The sequence below is a fragment of the Crocodylus porosus genome, unplaced genomic scaffold, assembly GCF_001723895.1.
Source record: "Crocodylus porosus isolate Cpor-Errol unplaced genomic scaffold, CroPor_comp1, whole genome shotgun sequence".
NCBI lineage: Eukaryota > Metazoa > Chordata > Crocodylia > Crocodylidae > Crocodylus > Crocodylus porosus.
In genome coordinates this window covers 78,078,115-78,096,386 of record NW_017728931.1, presented here as the reverse complement: position 1 = coordinate 78,096,386, position 18,272 = coordinate 78,078,115, and the positions used below count along the sequence as shown (strand labels likewise).

The following is an 18,272-nucleotide window of genomic DNA, read 5'->3' as shown; positions in this document are numbered from 1 at the left end:
CAAAGGTCAGGAGCTGGGGATTCCAGATACACAAACAGAATAAGAAGGGGTGAGATACTAGGGTCTGGGCAGGAACATGGCTGAACTGCTGCAGGGCATGTGACATTGGGCAGTCAGGGCCCAAAGGAAGAGCCTGGGTTTACATACTCAGCTCAGCTGGCTCTGCAGTGGATCACCTGGGTCCTTGTAGCTGGTGCTGCTATGGAGTTGGTGGCCCTGCTGAGAGGGCAGATTGCCTTCTAACAGGTCAGCTGCCACCTATACAAATACACTCTTGGATTCATGGAATATTTGACCATTTTTGATTTTGGTCATATAATAGGCAGTCAGTTATTTTACTGGTCCGTTGTCTTGCTTGTCAGCCTGAAGAAAATATGGTTCTATATAACTCTAAATTAATCTTTCATAACGCTAAACTTCATATAACTCTAATCATCAGTTGCTAGCAGCATTTGTGTGTGACTATGTTCTCAAGATTAGCCTGTTCATCTTTTGCCTTATGATTCCCCTGTTGCAATGGAAGTAGCTACAGCACTAACTTTGTGTTTCAAATAATCCTGAAGAGGACAGTAGGTAGAAGGAAACTACAGACCTTATGCTGTGAGATTAATATCCCATTTTTTTTTTCTTTTATGAACCTTCATTCCTATTATGGCTTCTTCCAGTTTCTCCATTTGTGCGTGACTTGGAAATGTCTTTAATTTTTTCTGTATGAATGCAACATAAATAAAAGCACTCTCCCTAATATTTTACTGCTTGTATAAAATCAAAACAAAAGTAATGTGAAATATGTGATCACATGAGGTCTGGCCTGAAAAGCAGACACAAGTAGAACTATCATCAGCTGGAAGATAGAGCTCTGTATAACTGGATGGACTTGGCTTTCTGATTCCAGTACAGAAATTTGTTTCTGAAGAGCCCTCTTGAGAGAGAATGCTCTATCAGTTACCCTCAGACTTAAAAAATCTAGAGACGTATTTTGAGCTTCTCAGCTGTGCAGCTGAGCCTTTTGGGAAGAGGTAATTTCTGAGAGTCTTGCAGGGTTAGTGTGATATCAAGACTTTGAATTACATGCCAGTTAGTGCAATTTAGACTAACAATTTTCAACGAAGAAAGGAAAGCTCTTTTGTGAAAGGATAGCAACATATGGCATAAAATAATGATGAAAAACATTTGAGATTTTTGCTCTGCAGTAGCAATGCTTTACTGGGATAGGAGCTACTGGTATTCTGTAGAGGGAAGGCAGTCACAGTGCTAGTACAGCTGTGCTTGTAGAACTGTGCTTTGCATCAGTACAGTAAAAATCACGGTGGCAAAACTATCCTTTTATATAACTGATTCACTGTTGATACAACTTTGTCAGCCACATATCAGTCCTTTTGACATCCCCTGATCAACATAGCTATTTCAGAACTCCTTTGTAGCATAGACCAAACCAAAGTTTGGTTGTTTCAAGGGTTCAACTAATTGTGTTTTCCACCTGAATAGTTAAAACAGTGTTCAGTTTAAATTCAGCTGTTATGGTTCAACAGTTAAGACTTTGAAAGCAAGTCCTTTTGGGTCCTTTCTTCATAAAGCGTACATGTTTTTAACACACATGTTGAAGTATCTTCTTTTTACTATACTTGATTATCCAGAACTGATGCAGTGAAACCCCAAGTTTATTCCTTCTTTCTTAGTGTTTAAAGTTAATGATACAGTTGTACAGTTGTGAAGCAGTATGGCATTCCAACTTGTACCAAAAATAATGGAAAACTGGAAATACATTGAAAGAAACAAAGTAGCTAAATTAGGAGTTTTGCTGATGTTAACTCCTGCATTCCATACTGGATAATTCAACATCCCCAAAATGTGTTTTTCTTGCAAATTTAGATTGGCCTAGTAAAATGGTTTAAACGGTTTGAAAATCCAGTATTTGGTAGAACAGTATTGAGGTTTTGAGGACATATGCAAAATGTGCCAGGGCTAACTGGTTAATTGAGAGAATTATCATATTTTACTTTTTTCTACTTTGAACAGTATGTATGTACCTTTATTTTTGGGGAACTAATGTGTTTGTAGAGTGAATCACGTATAGGATGTTACGTTTCACTTCCCAAAACCTTCTGTCTGTATATTGCGGGATTTTCCAATCTCCTTCAAAAGAAACGAAACAGAGGGTTTGTGCAGGTTTATAGCACCCTTAGCTTTCATTGCTTTTGACAGACGTAAGCACTTCCAGCAAGCAAAACTGGAGAGAGTGCCAGCTTTTAGGCAGTCAACATTACTTAGATTTTTGCAAGCAATTGTATATTGAAAACTTGTATTCTACAGACAGAATTATTGCAATTTTTAAAATTTTTGGTGCATACAAATAAATTCATGTAATGTGTATAGTGGAATAATTGGAACGGTGATTTATTTTAATTATAACAATTTTAAGCTTTTTCCCAGCTAATATAAGACAGTGGCAATTTTGTTGTTATCTGTTATAAATTAACCTTTTTAATTAAGAGGAGTAGTACTCAATAGATATAGCTGTGTCAGTAAAAGCTTCTAGTAAAGACATAGTTATACTGAGTATTTATAGCTAATTTTAATGAATTAGCACTTAAGTTAAACCAGGAGAATACTGTGGATTTTCTGATGTGACTTACTTTTGAATTGAAGAGTAAATAAAACAACAACAACAAAGACAGGTTATGCTCTGTATTCCAAGCACCAAAATGAGACTATGCAGTTTGATTTTTAGGTCATGATGACTGGTGGTATGTGGAATTTCCCCTTGAATGTTGCTCTCCCATTAGTAAAGGACATCTTTATCCAGTCTCTTTCTTTTCCATTTTACAGGTTGTATATGAACAAGAAGGAGTTTTCATTCATTCATCATGTGGAAAAAATGATGACCAGGATAATTTAATATCAGGAGTACTACATGTCCTAGAAAAGGTATTTAATTTAATAGTCTTCAGATTTTTTCCCCCCTTAAATGTATGTTAATCAAATATAACAGATGTTTTTACACTTGAAACATATTTTCTTAAATGAAAACATTTAGATGAAAACATTACGGCTGTTTACAGATGTGAAAAAACAAACAAACAGCACTTTAAGTTCAACATGCTCCACCAACAAGCTCAGCATGTGCCCAGAAGAGGCATTGTGTTAGTTTGACCTGATTTGCCCAATGGCTGCATAGATTGTATGCTTCAGTAGGGCTTTTTGGTGCTCTTATCTAACAGCTGATTGAATCAGCTTTAAATAAAAGCCCCGCTGGAGTGCTCAGTCTGTACAAATGCTAGGGAGCCAGGTTGAACTTATGTACTTCCTCTTCCTGTAAAGTGCTGTTTTTTTCCCCAACTCTGTCTGCCTATGCTAATAAATGCCAAGATGTTCACCATCTTTAAATAAAATGCGTAAAAATATTGCTATATTTGTAAATAGAATGCTACCTTTTCTTAATTATTCAGATTTTTGCTTTATTTATATAACATGTTTTGTAGGAAGCTGAAGTAATAGTGGACTGGAGACCAGTTGATGATACTTTGGACTCTTCCAATATTCTGTATGCTGGAAAGGTATGCTTGTTAATTACTAGCATTTATCTTTTTTTTCTTCTCACAAGTTTTGGGTTTAGCATGCATATGTTGAATGTAGCTAAATCATAGAATCATAGAGAAGTAGGGGGGAAGGGACCTCCAGAGGTCATCGAGTCCAATCCCATGCCTCAGGAAGGATCGTGTCTAGCCAAACCATTCTATGCAATCCATAGTCTAAACTCTACATTAAACTATGGTTAGTCCTGGTACAACACCAGACCTAACACTGGAACCTGCCACAGGGAAAGCAGGGGATTTGCAGCAGTATAACTGGAAATAAAACGTGTCTATCAATGGTAATGATTATTTGTATTCACTGTTGTCAAGGGGCCCTAATCCTGACTCCATTGTGTCAAAGTTTTCATCAGAGAGTGTTAGTTAGCTGTATACTTAGTCTGAAGTCTGGCAGAAGACAAGGTAGATTTGCACCTTATCAGTTATCTAAATCAGATTCATAAGCTTTGTAGGCAGCAGTTTACTTCGCGAAATGCAATGAAGGGATTGCAGGAAGTACAGTTTATAATTAGAAAACAGAGATTAGAATACAAAGGGGAAGAAAAAAGAGGTGGGCACTGTTAGGAGAGGCCAGGGGGGTAGAAGAGAAAAGCAAAGCTGTTAGCCCCCAGTGGATGTAGGGGTTATAAAAGCTAATCCAGGGATGGGATAAGAATTAATAGGCTTTGTTTAGTTCGTACTTAACACAGTCCAGGCTCTGAAGGATTTCTTGTTTCACAGTTTCCCATTCAAGTTGACTTTTACAGTTTCTGTGTCTAAGTCAAGAACAGTTACTATGAAGTTGATAATACACCATCCAGGGAGGTTGGGTTGTGTTCTGCACAGGTAGCCTATATAGGTAGGAAGTCTGTTGCTGGAGAGAAGACGTTTGTGCTTAGGGTGCTGTTTGTAAGCCAGGACAAGTTTGTCCCCAATGGCTGCTTTGAGATGGTCGTTATTTTGCAGGAGGGGACCAGACCAGATAACAATGATTAGAGTATCTGAGGAAGAGCTGGTGCTGCCCACCCTGTTCCATGGATAGATCCAGGGGCATGCACCGCCCGTGCCCTCCTGGGTTGTGTGCCTCCTCTCCCTGCACCCCTCGGATGAGCTGCTCACAGCTCCATTCCCTGCCCCGTGCCAGCTGTGTAGGGCCTGCTCCTGCCCCATTCCCTACTTCAGAGCTGCTGCAGCTGCCAGTGCTGCCCTGCGTGGGGAGGGAGCATATGCCCCCCTGATCTGTGTGTGGAGGAGGCAGCTGCCACTGTGGGCTGGGGTTTGGGTCCCGAACCCCACTGCATGTGACCCCCAGGCTTCCGCCCCTTCCCTCCCCAACCGACTGACTTGCTGGGCTGGGGGGGTGGGTAGGGGCGGGCTTGTGCATGCATGCAGGCAGCCCCTTCCCCCCACCTGGGATGGACTTGAAGAGGCTCTGAGATCCACCGGGCGATCATGATGGACCGGTTGGTGACCACTGTTTTTTTAGACATGGGGTTAAAATAAACCCATTTTACAAAACATTTTAAATTATGGTAGGCAAGGCAGTTTATATTTTAAAGTGTGCTGAGTTTATTATGTTAAAACCTCTAGGCTTTAACTTGATTAGGTCAACAAATTCTAAAGCACACCTTGCCTTGTTTTGATTTAACTTCAGGAGGTGTTAGATTGAGTTTAGCTTATTGTGATCCAATATTAACCCTTTAAAACTTGGCCTAAATCATTTTCTACTCCTTTTCTTGAAGTTGTAGAAATTCCTCTGGGTGTACTGGTCAGGGATCTGTGCAATCGGTATGTATGTAGGTTTTGGAATAGTTTCGGAGAATCAGCAAATAAACAGTAGGCTTGTCTTAGCCTTAACTGTAATAGTGCTACCCTTCTCATTATCATAACCAGTATTTTGATCCACATCCTTGCAATCTGTTACTATAAAACATTATAAAATATTTTAATGTTTAAAATAGCATTAGTGTTATAGATGCCTAAATACTTCACCAACAAGCCTAGAAAGCTAGGAAACTGTGTTGACTGTTCAGATGAAATCAAAGGATATGAAAATATGAAGCCATGTGATTACAATCATCAAATAATTTTTAACTTTGTAAATACATTTTTAGCTATATTCTTGCAGTACTATCTTTTGAATCTATTGATAATCCATTCAGAGTTCTGCTGTATCTTAATTTTCTTAAGGCAACAGTTGATTAAATTTAACAACTAATAAATTGTTTCACTGTTGCTACTTAAGTTCGGAAGGAGCACCAAAACTGGTGAGACTCTTAATTATGAAAGTTATAAGCAGCAGCCAAAACGTAGGTTTGGATAGAATACTATAGATACCTTTATACTTACAGCTAGAGAACTGGAGAGAGGAGAAAGAAAAAATGGTATAAATCCTTTTCATCAATTGTACATTTGTTCTGAGTTCTTACCTCAGTATTATTCCTTGACCTCACATTGGTGCACGCGGCAGACCTAAGAACAACAAAGAGGTTTCATTTATTTATTTAGGTATGTCATGAGCAACAGAAAATCTAACAATTACATAGGTCTGCTACTAGATTGAGGTAGTAAAATTGTAAATAACAAAACAGAAAATACACGTTTTGCATCTGACGATGATAGGATGGATGGGATGATATCTTTATATCACTTGGGAAAAATGCAGTACTTTCCACTCTGTTAGTAATCAAGGAAGATGTTAATCAGCATGTATTAGAAAGAACCACTTTTTTCAAATTGGCAATCACAAATAACTTACACCTAACAATCTGGAAAGCTGGCAGTGGAGAATTCTCTCTCTCAATGTTCATTTTTTTAAATAAATCTTTAAATACTGGAGAAATTCCAGGATACTGCTAACATTATTCTGCTTTGACCCTTGTTGCATGGGTCACTTAGCATGTGATTTATTTAGATCAGCGTTCTCAACCTTTTTAAGGTCAGGGTACTCCAACATCCCTTCTTTTGAATGCGCTGGAAACCCTGGCTGAGAACCACTGTTGATGCTGCTTCAGCTTATCTGAGTGCTTATTAGCGGTGTTCTTCTGCCAGGGAGGGCTGTGCAGCTGCCGTGAAACTGTCCTGTGCTACAAAGGCAGCCTGGGAAGGTGTGCGCCATGCAGGTGTTCTCCTTCTGTATTAGGGCTTGATCAGCCTAAAGCAGGCAGGAGCTGCCTTGGTTTTGCAGTTCTTTTTGATCTGGCACCCCCAGCACTTCTCTTAAAATCAGAAATGGGAGGGACATTTCCACCTGTTTCCAGGAGGATCATTGCGGACAGATGGACCAGAAAGAGCTGCAAGGTGCAAGGCAGCTTTGCTGCCTGCTTTAGGCTGATTGGAGAGACCTAGTATAGGGGGAATGCATGGGGAAATTTTACCTGGCCACTGCCCCCATTGCACCGCAGGGTGCTGCAGCACACTAGTTGAGAACCATCATTTAGATTGTGGTAGGTATTACCATGGTGTAATTAAATGTTAGAACATATTTTGAGTAATCGTATGATCTCAGCCTTCTCTGGACAGGGCTGTAGCCAGCTGTGCAGTCTGTTCCACTCAACGCTGACTCTGGCACTGGGTGCTGTGGCTCATGCAGCTGCCTGTGAGGATGTGCAGGCCCTGTGCCTAGAGCCCGTGCCCTCCCTGCTGTATGCTCAGTATTGCTTATCCTGGGAGTGCCTGTCCTGGCTCACTAGGGTGAGCCAGGTGTCTGCTTTTGGTGGGTGGAGGGAGGTGTGGAGAGCCAAACCTGGGAGAGGGTGATGTGTCTCTGCCGTTGGCAGAGTCAGCCTGTTGGTTTCAGCCCCGACACCAGAGGGAAGTCTTGATCCAGCTCTAGTACAGTGCTGGATCTGGGACTGATAATGCCTGGAATCTGAAACTGTATTATCTCCATGGAGCAGTCCAATGACAGCTGAAAACATATTACTTAATTCAATCTGCAGATATGATTTTTCACAGGAGGAGTAACTTTTGCTATGGTGTGCTTGACAGTTAACATGTGTTTTACTGCTTGAATATGCAGATGCTCAAGTTCTAAGTACAGTTAACACATCCTAAGTTTAATGTGTGACATGGCACAAAGAAGAGCCAGGAATGATGACCTGAGTAAGCATAGGCTTTTGAGCTAGGCAAAATATTGGAAATTTGATACAATATTCAACTGATAATATTAGAAGGCAGAGAGAGAATTAATATTAATTAACTTCATTTTATAACACATAGCACTTGTTTAAAAAAACCAAAACAAACCTCTGATGTTATCCTTCATAATTATAAATTTGATTAATTAAAGAGCACTGTTAGGTAATAGATGTCTTGATTTAGTATTACAGGACTTCCTGTTTTTTAAACATTAGCACCACATAATAACACTACAGCATTTGTTAAATAAACTGTTCTTAATAAGATAACTGACTTGTTGCAAAAATAGTGGGTAATTACCATTAAATGTGGTGTTTCGAGTAGTTTTTGTACCAGACCTGATACTATTCAACACTCATTAATTTTCTTTGAACAAGTAAATATAGAATTTGTATGGCATGAAAGCTGGTAAATAAGCACAGAGTGTAAGTTGTGTTTGTAATATCGGGGGTCTGTCTCCTAGAAAGCAGTGACTCAAAAGAATGTAAGGGTTGTAGTGGACGAGCAAGTGAACAAAAAAGGCTAATGTAGCCTTTGGAAAAGAACCACAAAAATGTATCTGAAGTTGGAGAAAATGTATTCTAGTGAGAAATTGAAAGAACTCAGTTTGTTTAGCGTATCAAAATAAAGACTGAAGGGTAACTTGATGATGATGTATGGAACACCTTCACAGAGTGTTATGTGCACTACAAGTCTGCTTAATTCAGCAAAGCAAGGCAGGACAAAAATCCGTTGCTAGAAACTGAAGCTAGAGAAATTCAAATTGGAGGTGATATATTAATATTCAACCTCAAGGATATTAACCAATTTTCTCCATGTCTTTACCTTTTTAAGTCAGTTGCTAGTGGGGAGGAGGGAGACTGAACAAATTCGGTCAGGGTTTGAAAGCAGATTAGCTGCATTGTATCATATAGATGTAACCTGGTGTCTTACTGGAAGATAAACACAAGATAATAGGCTTAATGCAGGGTTAGCTGGGTGAAATTTAAAGGCCTGTGATATTATCAGGCAAGATGATCCAGTGGTCCTTTCTGACCTTAAGATCTGTGAATTGAAGGGAGGACTTAGTGGCTCTGTGACATCTGGAAAATTTGGAGCCCTGTTCATATCTACTATATGTGTGTTTAAAACCCATTAAATAAGTATAAACTGACAACAGTTATTGTTTCATTCTTATATTTTTCAAAAAAGGAAAGTAAATGTATATAATTATCCCACATGACCAATATTTACAGTTTTTGTCAAACAGGCAGTTTAAACCCATTGCTAAAAGCACATGGTTATTTACAGAGCTACCAGCTTGCAAGAAAGCAAAAGGTTAAAATGTTTTTAAATACTGAACATGTTTAACATGGAAACTAGTAACAAAGTACGTACAGAATCTCACCCATTTTATTTCTTTATTTCTTTATATTTATATATAGATACATTAATTTTATATTTGTATATTATTTATTTGTATTATAAATATAAAACACTGGTGCACATGCAGAAATTATTATATTTACTTTCCTTTTTTGAAAAATCCCAGAGAATGAAATAGTGACTATTGTCAGCATAAACTTTTTTCAATGGATTTTAAAGGCCGAAAACTATGGATAACTTGCAATATGGTTATATGTGTTTCTGGGATTCTGTACTTCTTTTGTTACTAATTTCCATGTTAAACATGCTCATTATTTAAAAAACCTTAACTTCTTGTTTTCTGGTAAATTAGTAGCACTGGAAATAACCATGTGCATTTAGCAATGAGTTGTTTAAAATGCCTTTTTGACAAAATCTGTAGTCAAAATGTTAGTCACATGGCATAACTGAGGGGTTAATTTAGTCTGAAGAGCCTTTACTTGTGATGATGAGCAAAAAGATAAACCTAACTGTAAAATGGGGATAATAACTCTTATCTCTGTAGTAAAGTGCATTGTATTCTATGGAAAAAAATGCTAGGTATTATAAGAACTAGGTATTATAACTAGTAATGTTTACTTTATAAGTTTATAGGATATAACTGCCCTCCCATCTGACGAAGACTCTACGAGCATTTTTACACATGCATGCATCACAGCGCTGGTCACTTTGGAAAGTACCCAGAGCTGCGACGCATGTAGTTGTATAAGCGGCGAAATGCACGTCAGCGCTAAGAAGATGGCAGCGGCATACTTTTGAACTAAAACACCTCAAAGGTGCTTTAGTTCAAAAGTGAATTGCTGCCATTTTCTGTGCACGGATAGAATTTAAAATATATCAAAGGTTTTTTAGTAGACTTTCTATAAAAAGTCTGTTGTCAGAAAAAACTTTATTACTGTCATCTCTTTTCCATCCTTGTATAATTGTTGACATGGAATCTCTGAAAATTTAGGAATATGTTTTTATTTGTTTAATTTGGCCCTGTTGAAATGTATCCTTTTTATTGACTTGGCCATACTGTAGAAATGGCCCAAGTGATATTAGAGTTTAGTGTAAGATGTTATATTTGTCATCTTTGAAAGATGATAATTTCTATGGAATAACACAAAGTTTCTTGTTTCCCCCCCAGTGCTTGTTAAATTTATTGTTTGGGGATTTTGACGCACGCACGCACACATGCACGCCCCCCCCTCCCCCATTGTATGGTTTCAGCCTTAATTTTAATTTATTGAAAGTAGGATTTTTGTTTGTTTTAGGATGGAAATGAGCTATGAATAATCATTACTATTTTCTCTCTTGGTGGCTTCTTTAAATTTTTGGTTTTTAGGATTCCAGTTCTGTTGTGGAATGGACTCAGACTCCTAAAGAAAAATCTCTCCGAGGGTCAGAACATCAGAATAGTTATGAAGCAGAATGGGACATGGTCAACACAGTCTCTTTTAAAAAGAAGCCACATTCTAACGGAGGTATCTAAAAAATAACATTTCTGGAATATTTAAAATGACTCATTTGTTTTAGTAAGTTACTGTCAGAGGACACACAAAGGTTTCTATCAGGAGTTAAAAAGCTGAGGTGATTTCCGGTACAACAGCAATTTGCGTTTTCTCAGTTGAAATTTCTCTGTACCTCAAAAGCAGTTTGCTGCTCTAAATTACTCTGAGTTTCTAATTAAGAGACTTTTGTCCAACCAGGGTTTTAAATGCCTATCCTATTGCTTTATCAGTAAGATTAGCAGTGTTTTATATGCATTGGACTTTTTTTAAAACATTTTTAAGTGACATAAAATTTGAATTAATCTCTACAATAAAGTTAGAGAATGAGAAAATATAATGCTTTGTTACTTGAATGCTTTTTACTACTAGAACAGCAGGGGGAGATAGTGTATACTGCTATATAATAATTGAGAGCTTGCACAGCCAAAGATCAATATCCAGAAAATCAGCCTCTTCTTACCACCTAACACTTAGATTTTGGGAAAATACATACTAGAACATTTTAAAGAAATAAATGTCTTGGAGATGCAATTTTTTTGTAGATAAAATATATCTGTTTTCTGACTGCATGGTTCCCCCTGTACACATCTGAACACCATTATATCTCTGATTTTTTTTACATGTTTCAAGTTCCTTTTTCCTTGCTCTGGAAGCTCACTCCCCAATTTTATACTCTTTGTGTCTTGCCCTGTGTTAGACTGCAGTCCTGTAACTAGGGATGCTTTTATTTGGCTCCTTGTCAAAGATGTTGTAAATGGGGCTATGGATTCACTTGCATATAAATAAATGCAGGATTGGGACTTGAGGTAGCGAGGTTTTTGAGTTCTAATATAAGATTGGAGTCTTGATTGGAGCTTTTAGGTGCTATGATAATATAAAGAGTCAGGGTATCCTACCATTTTGTGTTTACAGTGGCTTACTGCTCCATCACTTATTGTTTGTATTAATTTTTGGAAGATTCCAGTTGTGAAGTACAGCAGCATTAGGGAATCAGTCTTGTCATTAAAGTACATACTGTGATTGGCTTTTATAATCAGGTGCCATTCTTTGATGGACTGCAGAGGGTTACCTTGAGTAGGATTGGCTTTCTTTTAGCTTGACAAAAAATATAGCCCATTCTCCAAACGTTCTGGGAACTGTGAGCTCCAGCAATGTATAACTTGCAGTCTTCTGGTTGTGGAAGCACAAGATACCTTATTTGTACATGATCCCTGCACAAGAAAGAAACGAAAGAGAGTTTGTTTGAATCCTCTTTTCTGGTCTTGGGTATTCATGTCAAATAGTGGGTACTTGTCAGATATTTTTTGGAATGCATGGTACTGTATTTTCTTGCATGTGACACATCCTAAAATATAATACGTACCTTGTTTTTTTTGAAAGGCAGAATGAAGAAAAAAATTATTTTTCCAGAGTTATGGCTGCATAGAGCAGAGACAGAACCTAATCTTCATCTGATTCACCCTCCTTTTCCTGCTTAGGCTGTAAAATAGGAGGAAAGAAACCAGGAGCAGCTAGGGGGCAGCAAAATTGCTTTAAGAAAGGTTAGCTCATTTAGTGGAACATCAAGAGCATTAAAAAGAAGAGAGGTTGTTGCCACTTGTAGAGTTAAGTCATTTGACTTCTCTAGCTGCCTGGGTATTAATAATGCAGCTGCTGCACTGTGGAATAAGAGTAAAAGCAGGGTGTTTCTGTCCCAGTCAGAAAATCAGCTTCCTCACTTAATACATGTACCCCAACTTGAGGGGTGGAATTTTTATGCAAGAAAATTCTGTATATGCATTTTAAGTGCTTGATACCACCTAGCTAACTGGATGGTGGGATACAATAGTTGTAGCTGGGATTTGATAGTAATTAAATCTGTGCTTGCTGGACAAATTGCATAAGGAATCAGCATAATTTTAGGAAAATGGAACCTGAGTTAACACTAATCATTTAGATACTACTAGGAAATAGGTATAGTAAAAACTGAAGGATTTAGTCTGGGAAGGATCACACTATATTATGATTTTTGATGCTAGCAGTAATTTTGTACAAATCGTGCTGTGGAGGGTAGGTGTAGCTCTTTACTCTTCACGCCAAAATAAAGTACATCTTTTGTTTTTAAAGATGCTACAGTTCATGCAAATGGAGAAAGCAAGTGGTCATTCCTGTTCAGTTTGACAGATCTAAAGTCAGTCAAGCAAAATAAAGAAGGCATGGGATGGTCTTATTTGGTGTTCTGTTTAAAGGATGACATCATACTCCCAGCTCTTCACTTCCATCATGGAGATAGCAAACTGTTGATTAAATGCCTTGAAAAATATGTGGTGCTGTGTGAGTAAGTATCAAAGAATTCTGTTTGAAATCTGAAATATTGCCACAATTTTGAATTCTGGTTGCAAGTTTTCCAATTTGAAAACATTTGGTTTTAAAAATTTAACTGATTTAACACAAGGATATAATCCTTTCCCTTTATTATTGTCTCACTATTTTGTTAACTTCAGCCATTTCTAACAATTGTTTCAGTAAATCATGCCCTTTCTTTGCAAGGCTTGAAATACTAAAATTATGTTGGATCCAGCCATTAATTGGAAAGAATTGTGATGATGTCACAGTATGCCAATAGTACCTTGTAGTGGTTATAAAGATGAGGAGATAAGATGACCAAGGTTCTTTTGTTGGTGAATATTATCAGGCTGTGTTACTTTGAGCTTTGCCTCTCTAGACAAGTTTTCTCACCTGTAAAATAGGGAAAGTAATAATAACTTACCTGTGTAACGCACTTTGAGGTCCTCAAATGACTATGCGCACAGTAATTATTAACGTTGACATAAATGAGTCAAGGACTTAAATAAATATAGCTCTGTCATTCAGATCTATTTATATATAAATGTTTCCTCCAAAATGATCTTCAGAATTCTAAAGCTTGCTTTTTCATCTCAAATTTAACTTTTCAGCATTCAATTCAATACATATATTGTACATACAGCCAAGAAAATTGAACATGGATTCTTTTGTTGTCCTTGATCTGGAACATTATCTGTTCCTGTAACCCAGAACTGACAGATCTGGTGTAAATCCTGAACTTTGATATTGCTTCTGCTATGATATCTCTTCTGATAGTATGTTATGCTTTATTATTAGATTTGCTTTTTTGTTACAAAAAAAGGACAATGTAGACAACCCCAAAACAAACAAACAAACACAACCCCACAGGACTGCTTGTTTTCTGCTGGTCTTTTTGTCTGGTAGAAGCAAACATTTTTTTCCATTTTTCTCGTTTATTTATCCTTCTGTCTTATGGCTAATAAAACTAGTTTTTAGACTGTATACTGAACTGGTTCATCTTAATCCTCCAGTAGCTGTTGTTTGGTATTTTATTTGCTGTGTGATTGAGAGAGAGAAATAAATATATAGATATATGTATATACATACATGCACACACTTTTTTTTTTTTGTCATTGGCTTAGAGATTATTATTCTAGGTTGGTATGCTCAACTTCCTGCCTGCAGGCCAGATCTGCCCAAGAGGCCATCCAGCCTGTGGGTTTCCCCACAGGTCCAGAAATTTGGCAGTGATGGAGCACTGGCAGCAGACTGACCCTGTGCCACTTGTCTGGTTCATGGGGCTGGGAGGTTAAGTACTTAATGTTCTAGGCATTGTATAGACATGCGGAGGGGAAAGACAATTCCTGCTCCCAGCATGTTTATAACCTATCTATAACATAAATGACAGCGGGTGAATGCAAACAGGATAGGAGCAAAGAATGAGATTGTATTAGTTAGCCAATAAGTATACCAGGTATATAATAATTTCAGGGTTTCTCTTTGGGTATTATTTGCAAATGACCATAGAGATGGATTTGATGCCAGGCAACAACTTGGCTTTGTGAATGGGAGGAAAATGTAAGGGTGAAAGCAACATCACTGGCAGAGGGAGAAAATTACACCTGAGCAAGTGTACAGAGATTAGAGGTAGAGTTGCATTATTCTATAAAGCTTGTATATGAGATAAAGGAGACAGCCAGAGTGAGTACTTGGAGAAGAATGACATGGTCGAGTTGAGAATTTCAGCTATGTGGATGGAGATGAAAGAGTGTATGTATCATAGAGATGTCCTACAAGAAGAATTGGCAAGATGTTCAGAGACTCCCTGAAAGATTGTATTAGGTTCTACTTACATTAAAGTTTTCATATTTCCTCTCAAAGCCATCGCTGGACAAACATTCTTGTTCCTCTGCTCTTGATTCTCTCCACAAAGAGGTGAAGAAGATATGACTTATTAGGAGAGGTTGAAGGAATTAGGTTTTGGTTTAGAAAATAGAAGACTAAGAGGGGGCATGGCAAAAGAGATTACAGCGTGTAAAAGGTTGTTGTTAGGAGGCCAGTGATCAATTGTTTTCTGTATTCCCTGGGAAGAAGACAAGAAGTTGGTTTAATTTTCAGCAAAAGTGATTTAGGTTTGATATTGGGAAAAGCTTTTTAACTTGAAGCACAGAAACAAATTATTTAGGTGCATAGAAGTTCATTTATTGGATGTTTTAAAGCATGGGCTAGACCAGGGTTGTCCAGCTTCAGACCAGCAAGGGGCTGCATGCTACATAGATCATGGACCTGGGTTGTGTGCCAGGGGGCCTGCATGAGCTCCTCGGGACCTCTGCTGTGTGCAGCCCCCTGCCAGTGAGCAATGCAAGGCCCTCCTCTTGCTGCCTCTTCTGTCTCCTCCCCCAACTCTGCTGCCACTACCATGCAGGCAGTTTCCACTGTCCCTCTTTTCCCTTGATGCTATGATAGACGCCAGCCACCAGTACTGGAACAATGTGGGGAGTAATGGTCAGACAGGAGCTCATGGGCCTCAGGTTAACTCCCTCTTATATAAAATATTCTATTAAAATATTGAAAATTAAGACCTTGGTATTGCAAAATGCTTATTTATAATTGTTCTCACATTACTTTAAATGTATACAGCTGTACTAAATTAAAGTGTATGCATCTTAATTTATTTTATTGGATCAGAATTGTATTTTCATTAGAATTTCTTGTAACGGCATAAAATCTTTGTCACTTTCAGAGAAAATATAGTGCTTTACTGTTTCATTTATGTGGACAAAATTGGTCAAATTAAAAAAATAGGAATCTAAAGTTTACCCCCTACATGTGGAATTAAAAAAAACAAAAACAAAATCATATAGGACTTTGAACTTCAGGCTCTTATAGATGAGCTTGCAGTAGGGAACAAGCTTAAACTGTGCAGCCTTTTTATTTGTGCTAATAGCATCAGCCACTTGTCAAATTCCATTTTTGTCATTCGTAAAGGTACTGCCTAAGCCAGTGCTATAGTCACTGCTGTTATCACCTTTCAATATAATGAGTTTCCACAAATCAGAAAAAGCTCTACATTTAAGTGCTTCTGCCAATTCATGTGGCAACAAGCCTGTGCTCATTGCACATCTTTACATTGTAACTCCTAGCCTGGGCTTAGCCTGTGTTTGCACCCCATTATTTCATTGCACTGCTGAAAAAACCTTGCCCCAGCCTTGAAATGGACTTTTGGCTGTTCAAGGAACACTGCTGAAAATGCTGGAGATGGATTGGATGCTTTTAACGTATGGACACACTTAACAATTGAAGCGCTTCAAATGCAGCAGCACTTTGAAGTGATTCAGAAATATGCCTCCACTGGGGACAAACATATAGCCCCCCCTGCTGCAAGCCCCAGCACTTATAGTGCTTTAGAATTGCCATGGCTACATGTAGTGGTATGTACTCAGCTGGGGGCATGATAGGGTGCTGCAGTATTCTGCTGTTTCCCTCTCAGTTCCTTCCCTCCGCCAGAGGCAGGAGAATCTCGTGTTGGAACTCGGAAACCAGATGTGGAGAGGCTTGCAGGAATTCCTGCTCTCCAGTCCCTAGTCTCCTAGTTCTGGTGTCTTTCTTATAGTCTGCTGTGCTCCCCATTTACTTAAAAAAATACTCCAGAGTTTGGCCCCTAAATAGAGGATATTCAAGTGTTATGGCAGAGGAACAGAGCATTCCAGGATGCTGAAAGATCTAGAGAGTTGCAGATGTAATGGAAGTAGTTACTGTTTCGTCGGGTATTTTTGGAGCACTTCTGCCATTTTCAGAGTATTACAATGGATGTGTACCTTTGTGTTTTTCTTCTAAGTAGTTTCTCTACCTTTGTAGAGAAAAATATATCTTTTTGTACCCTAATAGGACTCTTACACAAAAGAGTCTTGGATCGCTGTATCCGAAAAGTAGTTCAAAACACTATCTCAATTCAGCCAACAGCCCTTGCCCTTTGAAGAGCTTCAGATGTTAAGTCTGTTTACACTCCCAGCAATCTGCCCCAAATTCCAGGTAATCTTTTGAGTGCCAAATAAGTCTGCTTTGTGTGACTTAAATTGATGGAAACATGAGTGCCTGGGAGCATGGGTGCACGGTTCGGTCATTGTAAGGGGATTAAGGATGATATAATTTTAAAGGTGTGTTTTGGACTGTCAAGTGAATCGTAGTGATTGAAAGACAAGTTTGTGGGGGAGGGGGACATGCACACGTGTGTGTATGCGTAAATATTTTTGCAAAAACCCAAAACTGTACCAGAGATGTCAAAATAAGAGGCTAATTAAATAAGAAATATTGTAGAGATGTTGCACTCTTTTTATTGCATTAAAAGTGGACACTCATTAACATTTTTAATAACTTGGATCAGGCTTGTGTGTTCCTTGTTTATAGAGCAAAGATTTTTATGATCATTCTTTATGATATTTGATATTTCTTGCGTGCTTTAATTCCCCTTCCTCCCTCCATACTCTAACACTTTTTTGCATTATTACAGATTTTTCTTTCTTCAGTTTTCAGTTTTCTGTACTGAATATGATAGTATAAAAACACTAATGCTTGAAAATATATGCTAGTCTCACAGTGTGACTTTTCATGATTAAAATGCAATGCTAAGTACTCATGAGTTATGCATATTGCAGTTTGCTAACATCAATTGAATTACATTGAAAGTATAAAGATGGGACTGTGAACCTGATTTATTAACAAGGTTGTATTTTTTTTTTTTAATTTTAACTCACTAATTCATATATGTGAAATATTTCCTAGTTCTGTATCCCATAACTTTTATCCCCTCCTCTGCTGATACTTTCCTCCCATTGATCCTTCATTGTCAAAGGGTGGATCCAGATTCCCATTCCTGCTCCAGGCGCTATTCATGTATTTTTATGTGAAAGAGTCATTGGGTAAAATGTTAGTGAAGTGCTTGGCACTGGGACCAAAAGTTAGGTCTCCTGCTGGTCTCTGGTGAATCCTCTGATCCCTAGATTACAGGTTTTGCTCCATCTCTCTAGCCCAGATCATCTTGAACTTGTTTCCAGTAGAGTGGTATAGCTTCCACAGAAGGGATAGGAAGCAGAAGGAATAGCTTGTAGCCTGATGGTTCGGGTCCTTTACTAAATGGTGAAATGTGTGATTTTGAACCCTCAGGCAGAGGAGAGAATTGAACCCAAATCCCCCATCTTCCCTGGATGGTGACGGCTTCCCATAGGCTAGACGACTTGTTAATAATGGCATTAACCCCCTCAACTGCCAGAGCCACTGTTTCATTGCTGCACACAAACTCACTCCTCCTTTTCCCCTTTTGCCTATTTTAGTCACCAGGGGTGACTGAAACCCATGG

At 38.3% G+C, this 18,272-nt stretch overlaps 1 protein-coding gene across 2 annotated transcripts in view; it reads left to right on the top strand.

Moving 5' to 3' along the window:
* The window catches only part of TBC1D15 (TBC1 domain family member 15), a 66,485-nt gene that overhangs the window by 11,175 nt on the left and 37,038 nt on the right, over positions 1 to 18,272 (top strand). For both annotated transcript variants that reach the window (XM_019543204.1, XM_019543203.1), the window contains exons 2-5: positions 2,830 to 2,928; positions 3,483 to 3,557; positions 10,444 to 10,582; positions 12,716 to 12,926. In XM_019543204.1, the coding sequence (XP_019398749.1) occupies positions 2,830 to 2,928; positions 3,483 to 3,557; positions 10,444 to 10,582; positions 12,716 to 12,926 (524 nt within the window). The remainder of the gene's footprint in view (positions 1 to 2,829; positions 2,929 to 3,482; positions 3,558 to 10,443; positions 10,583 to 12,715; positions 12,927 to 18,272) is intronic.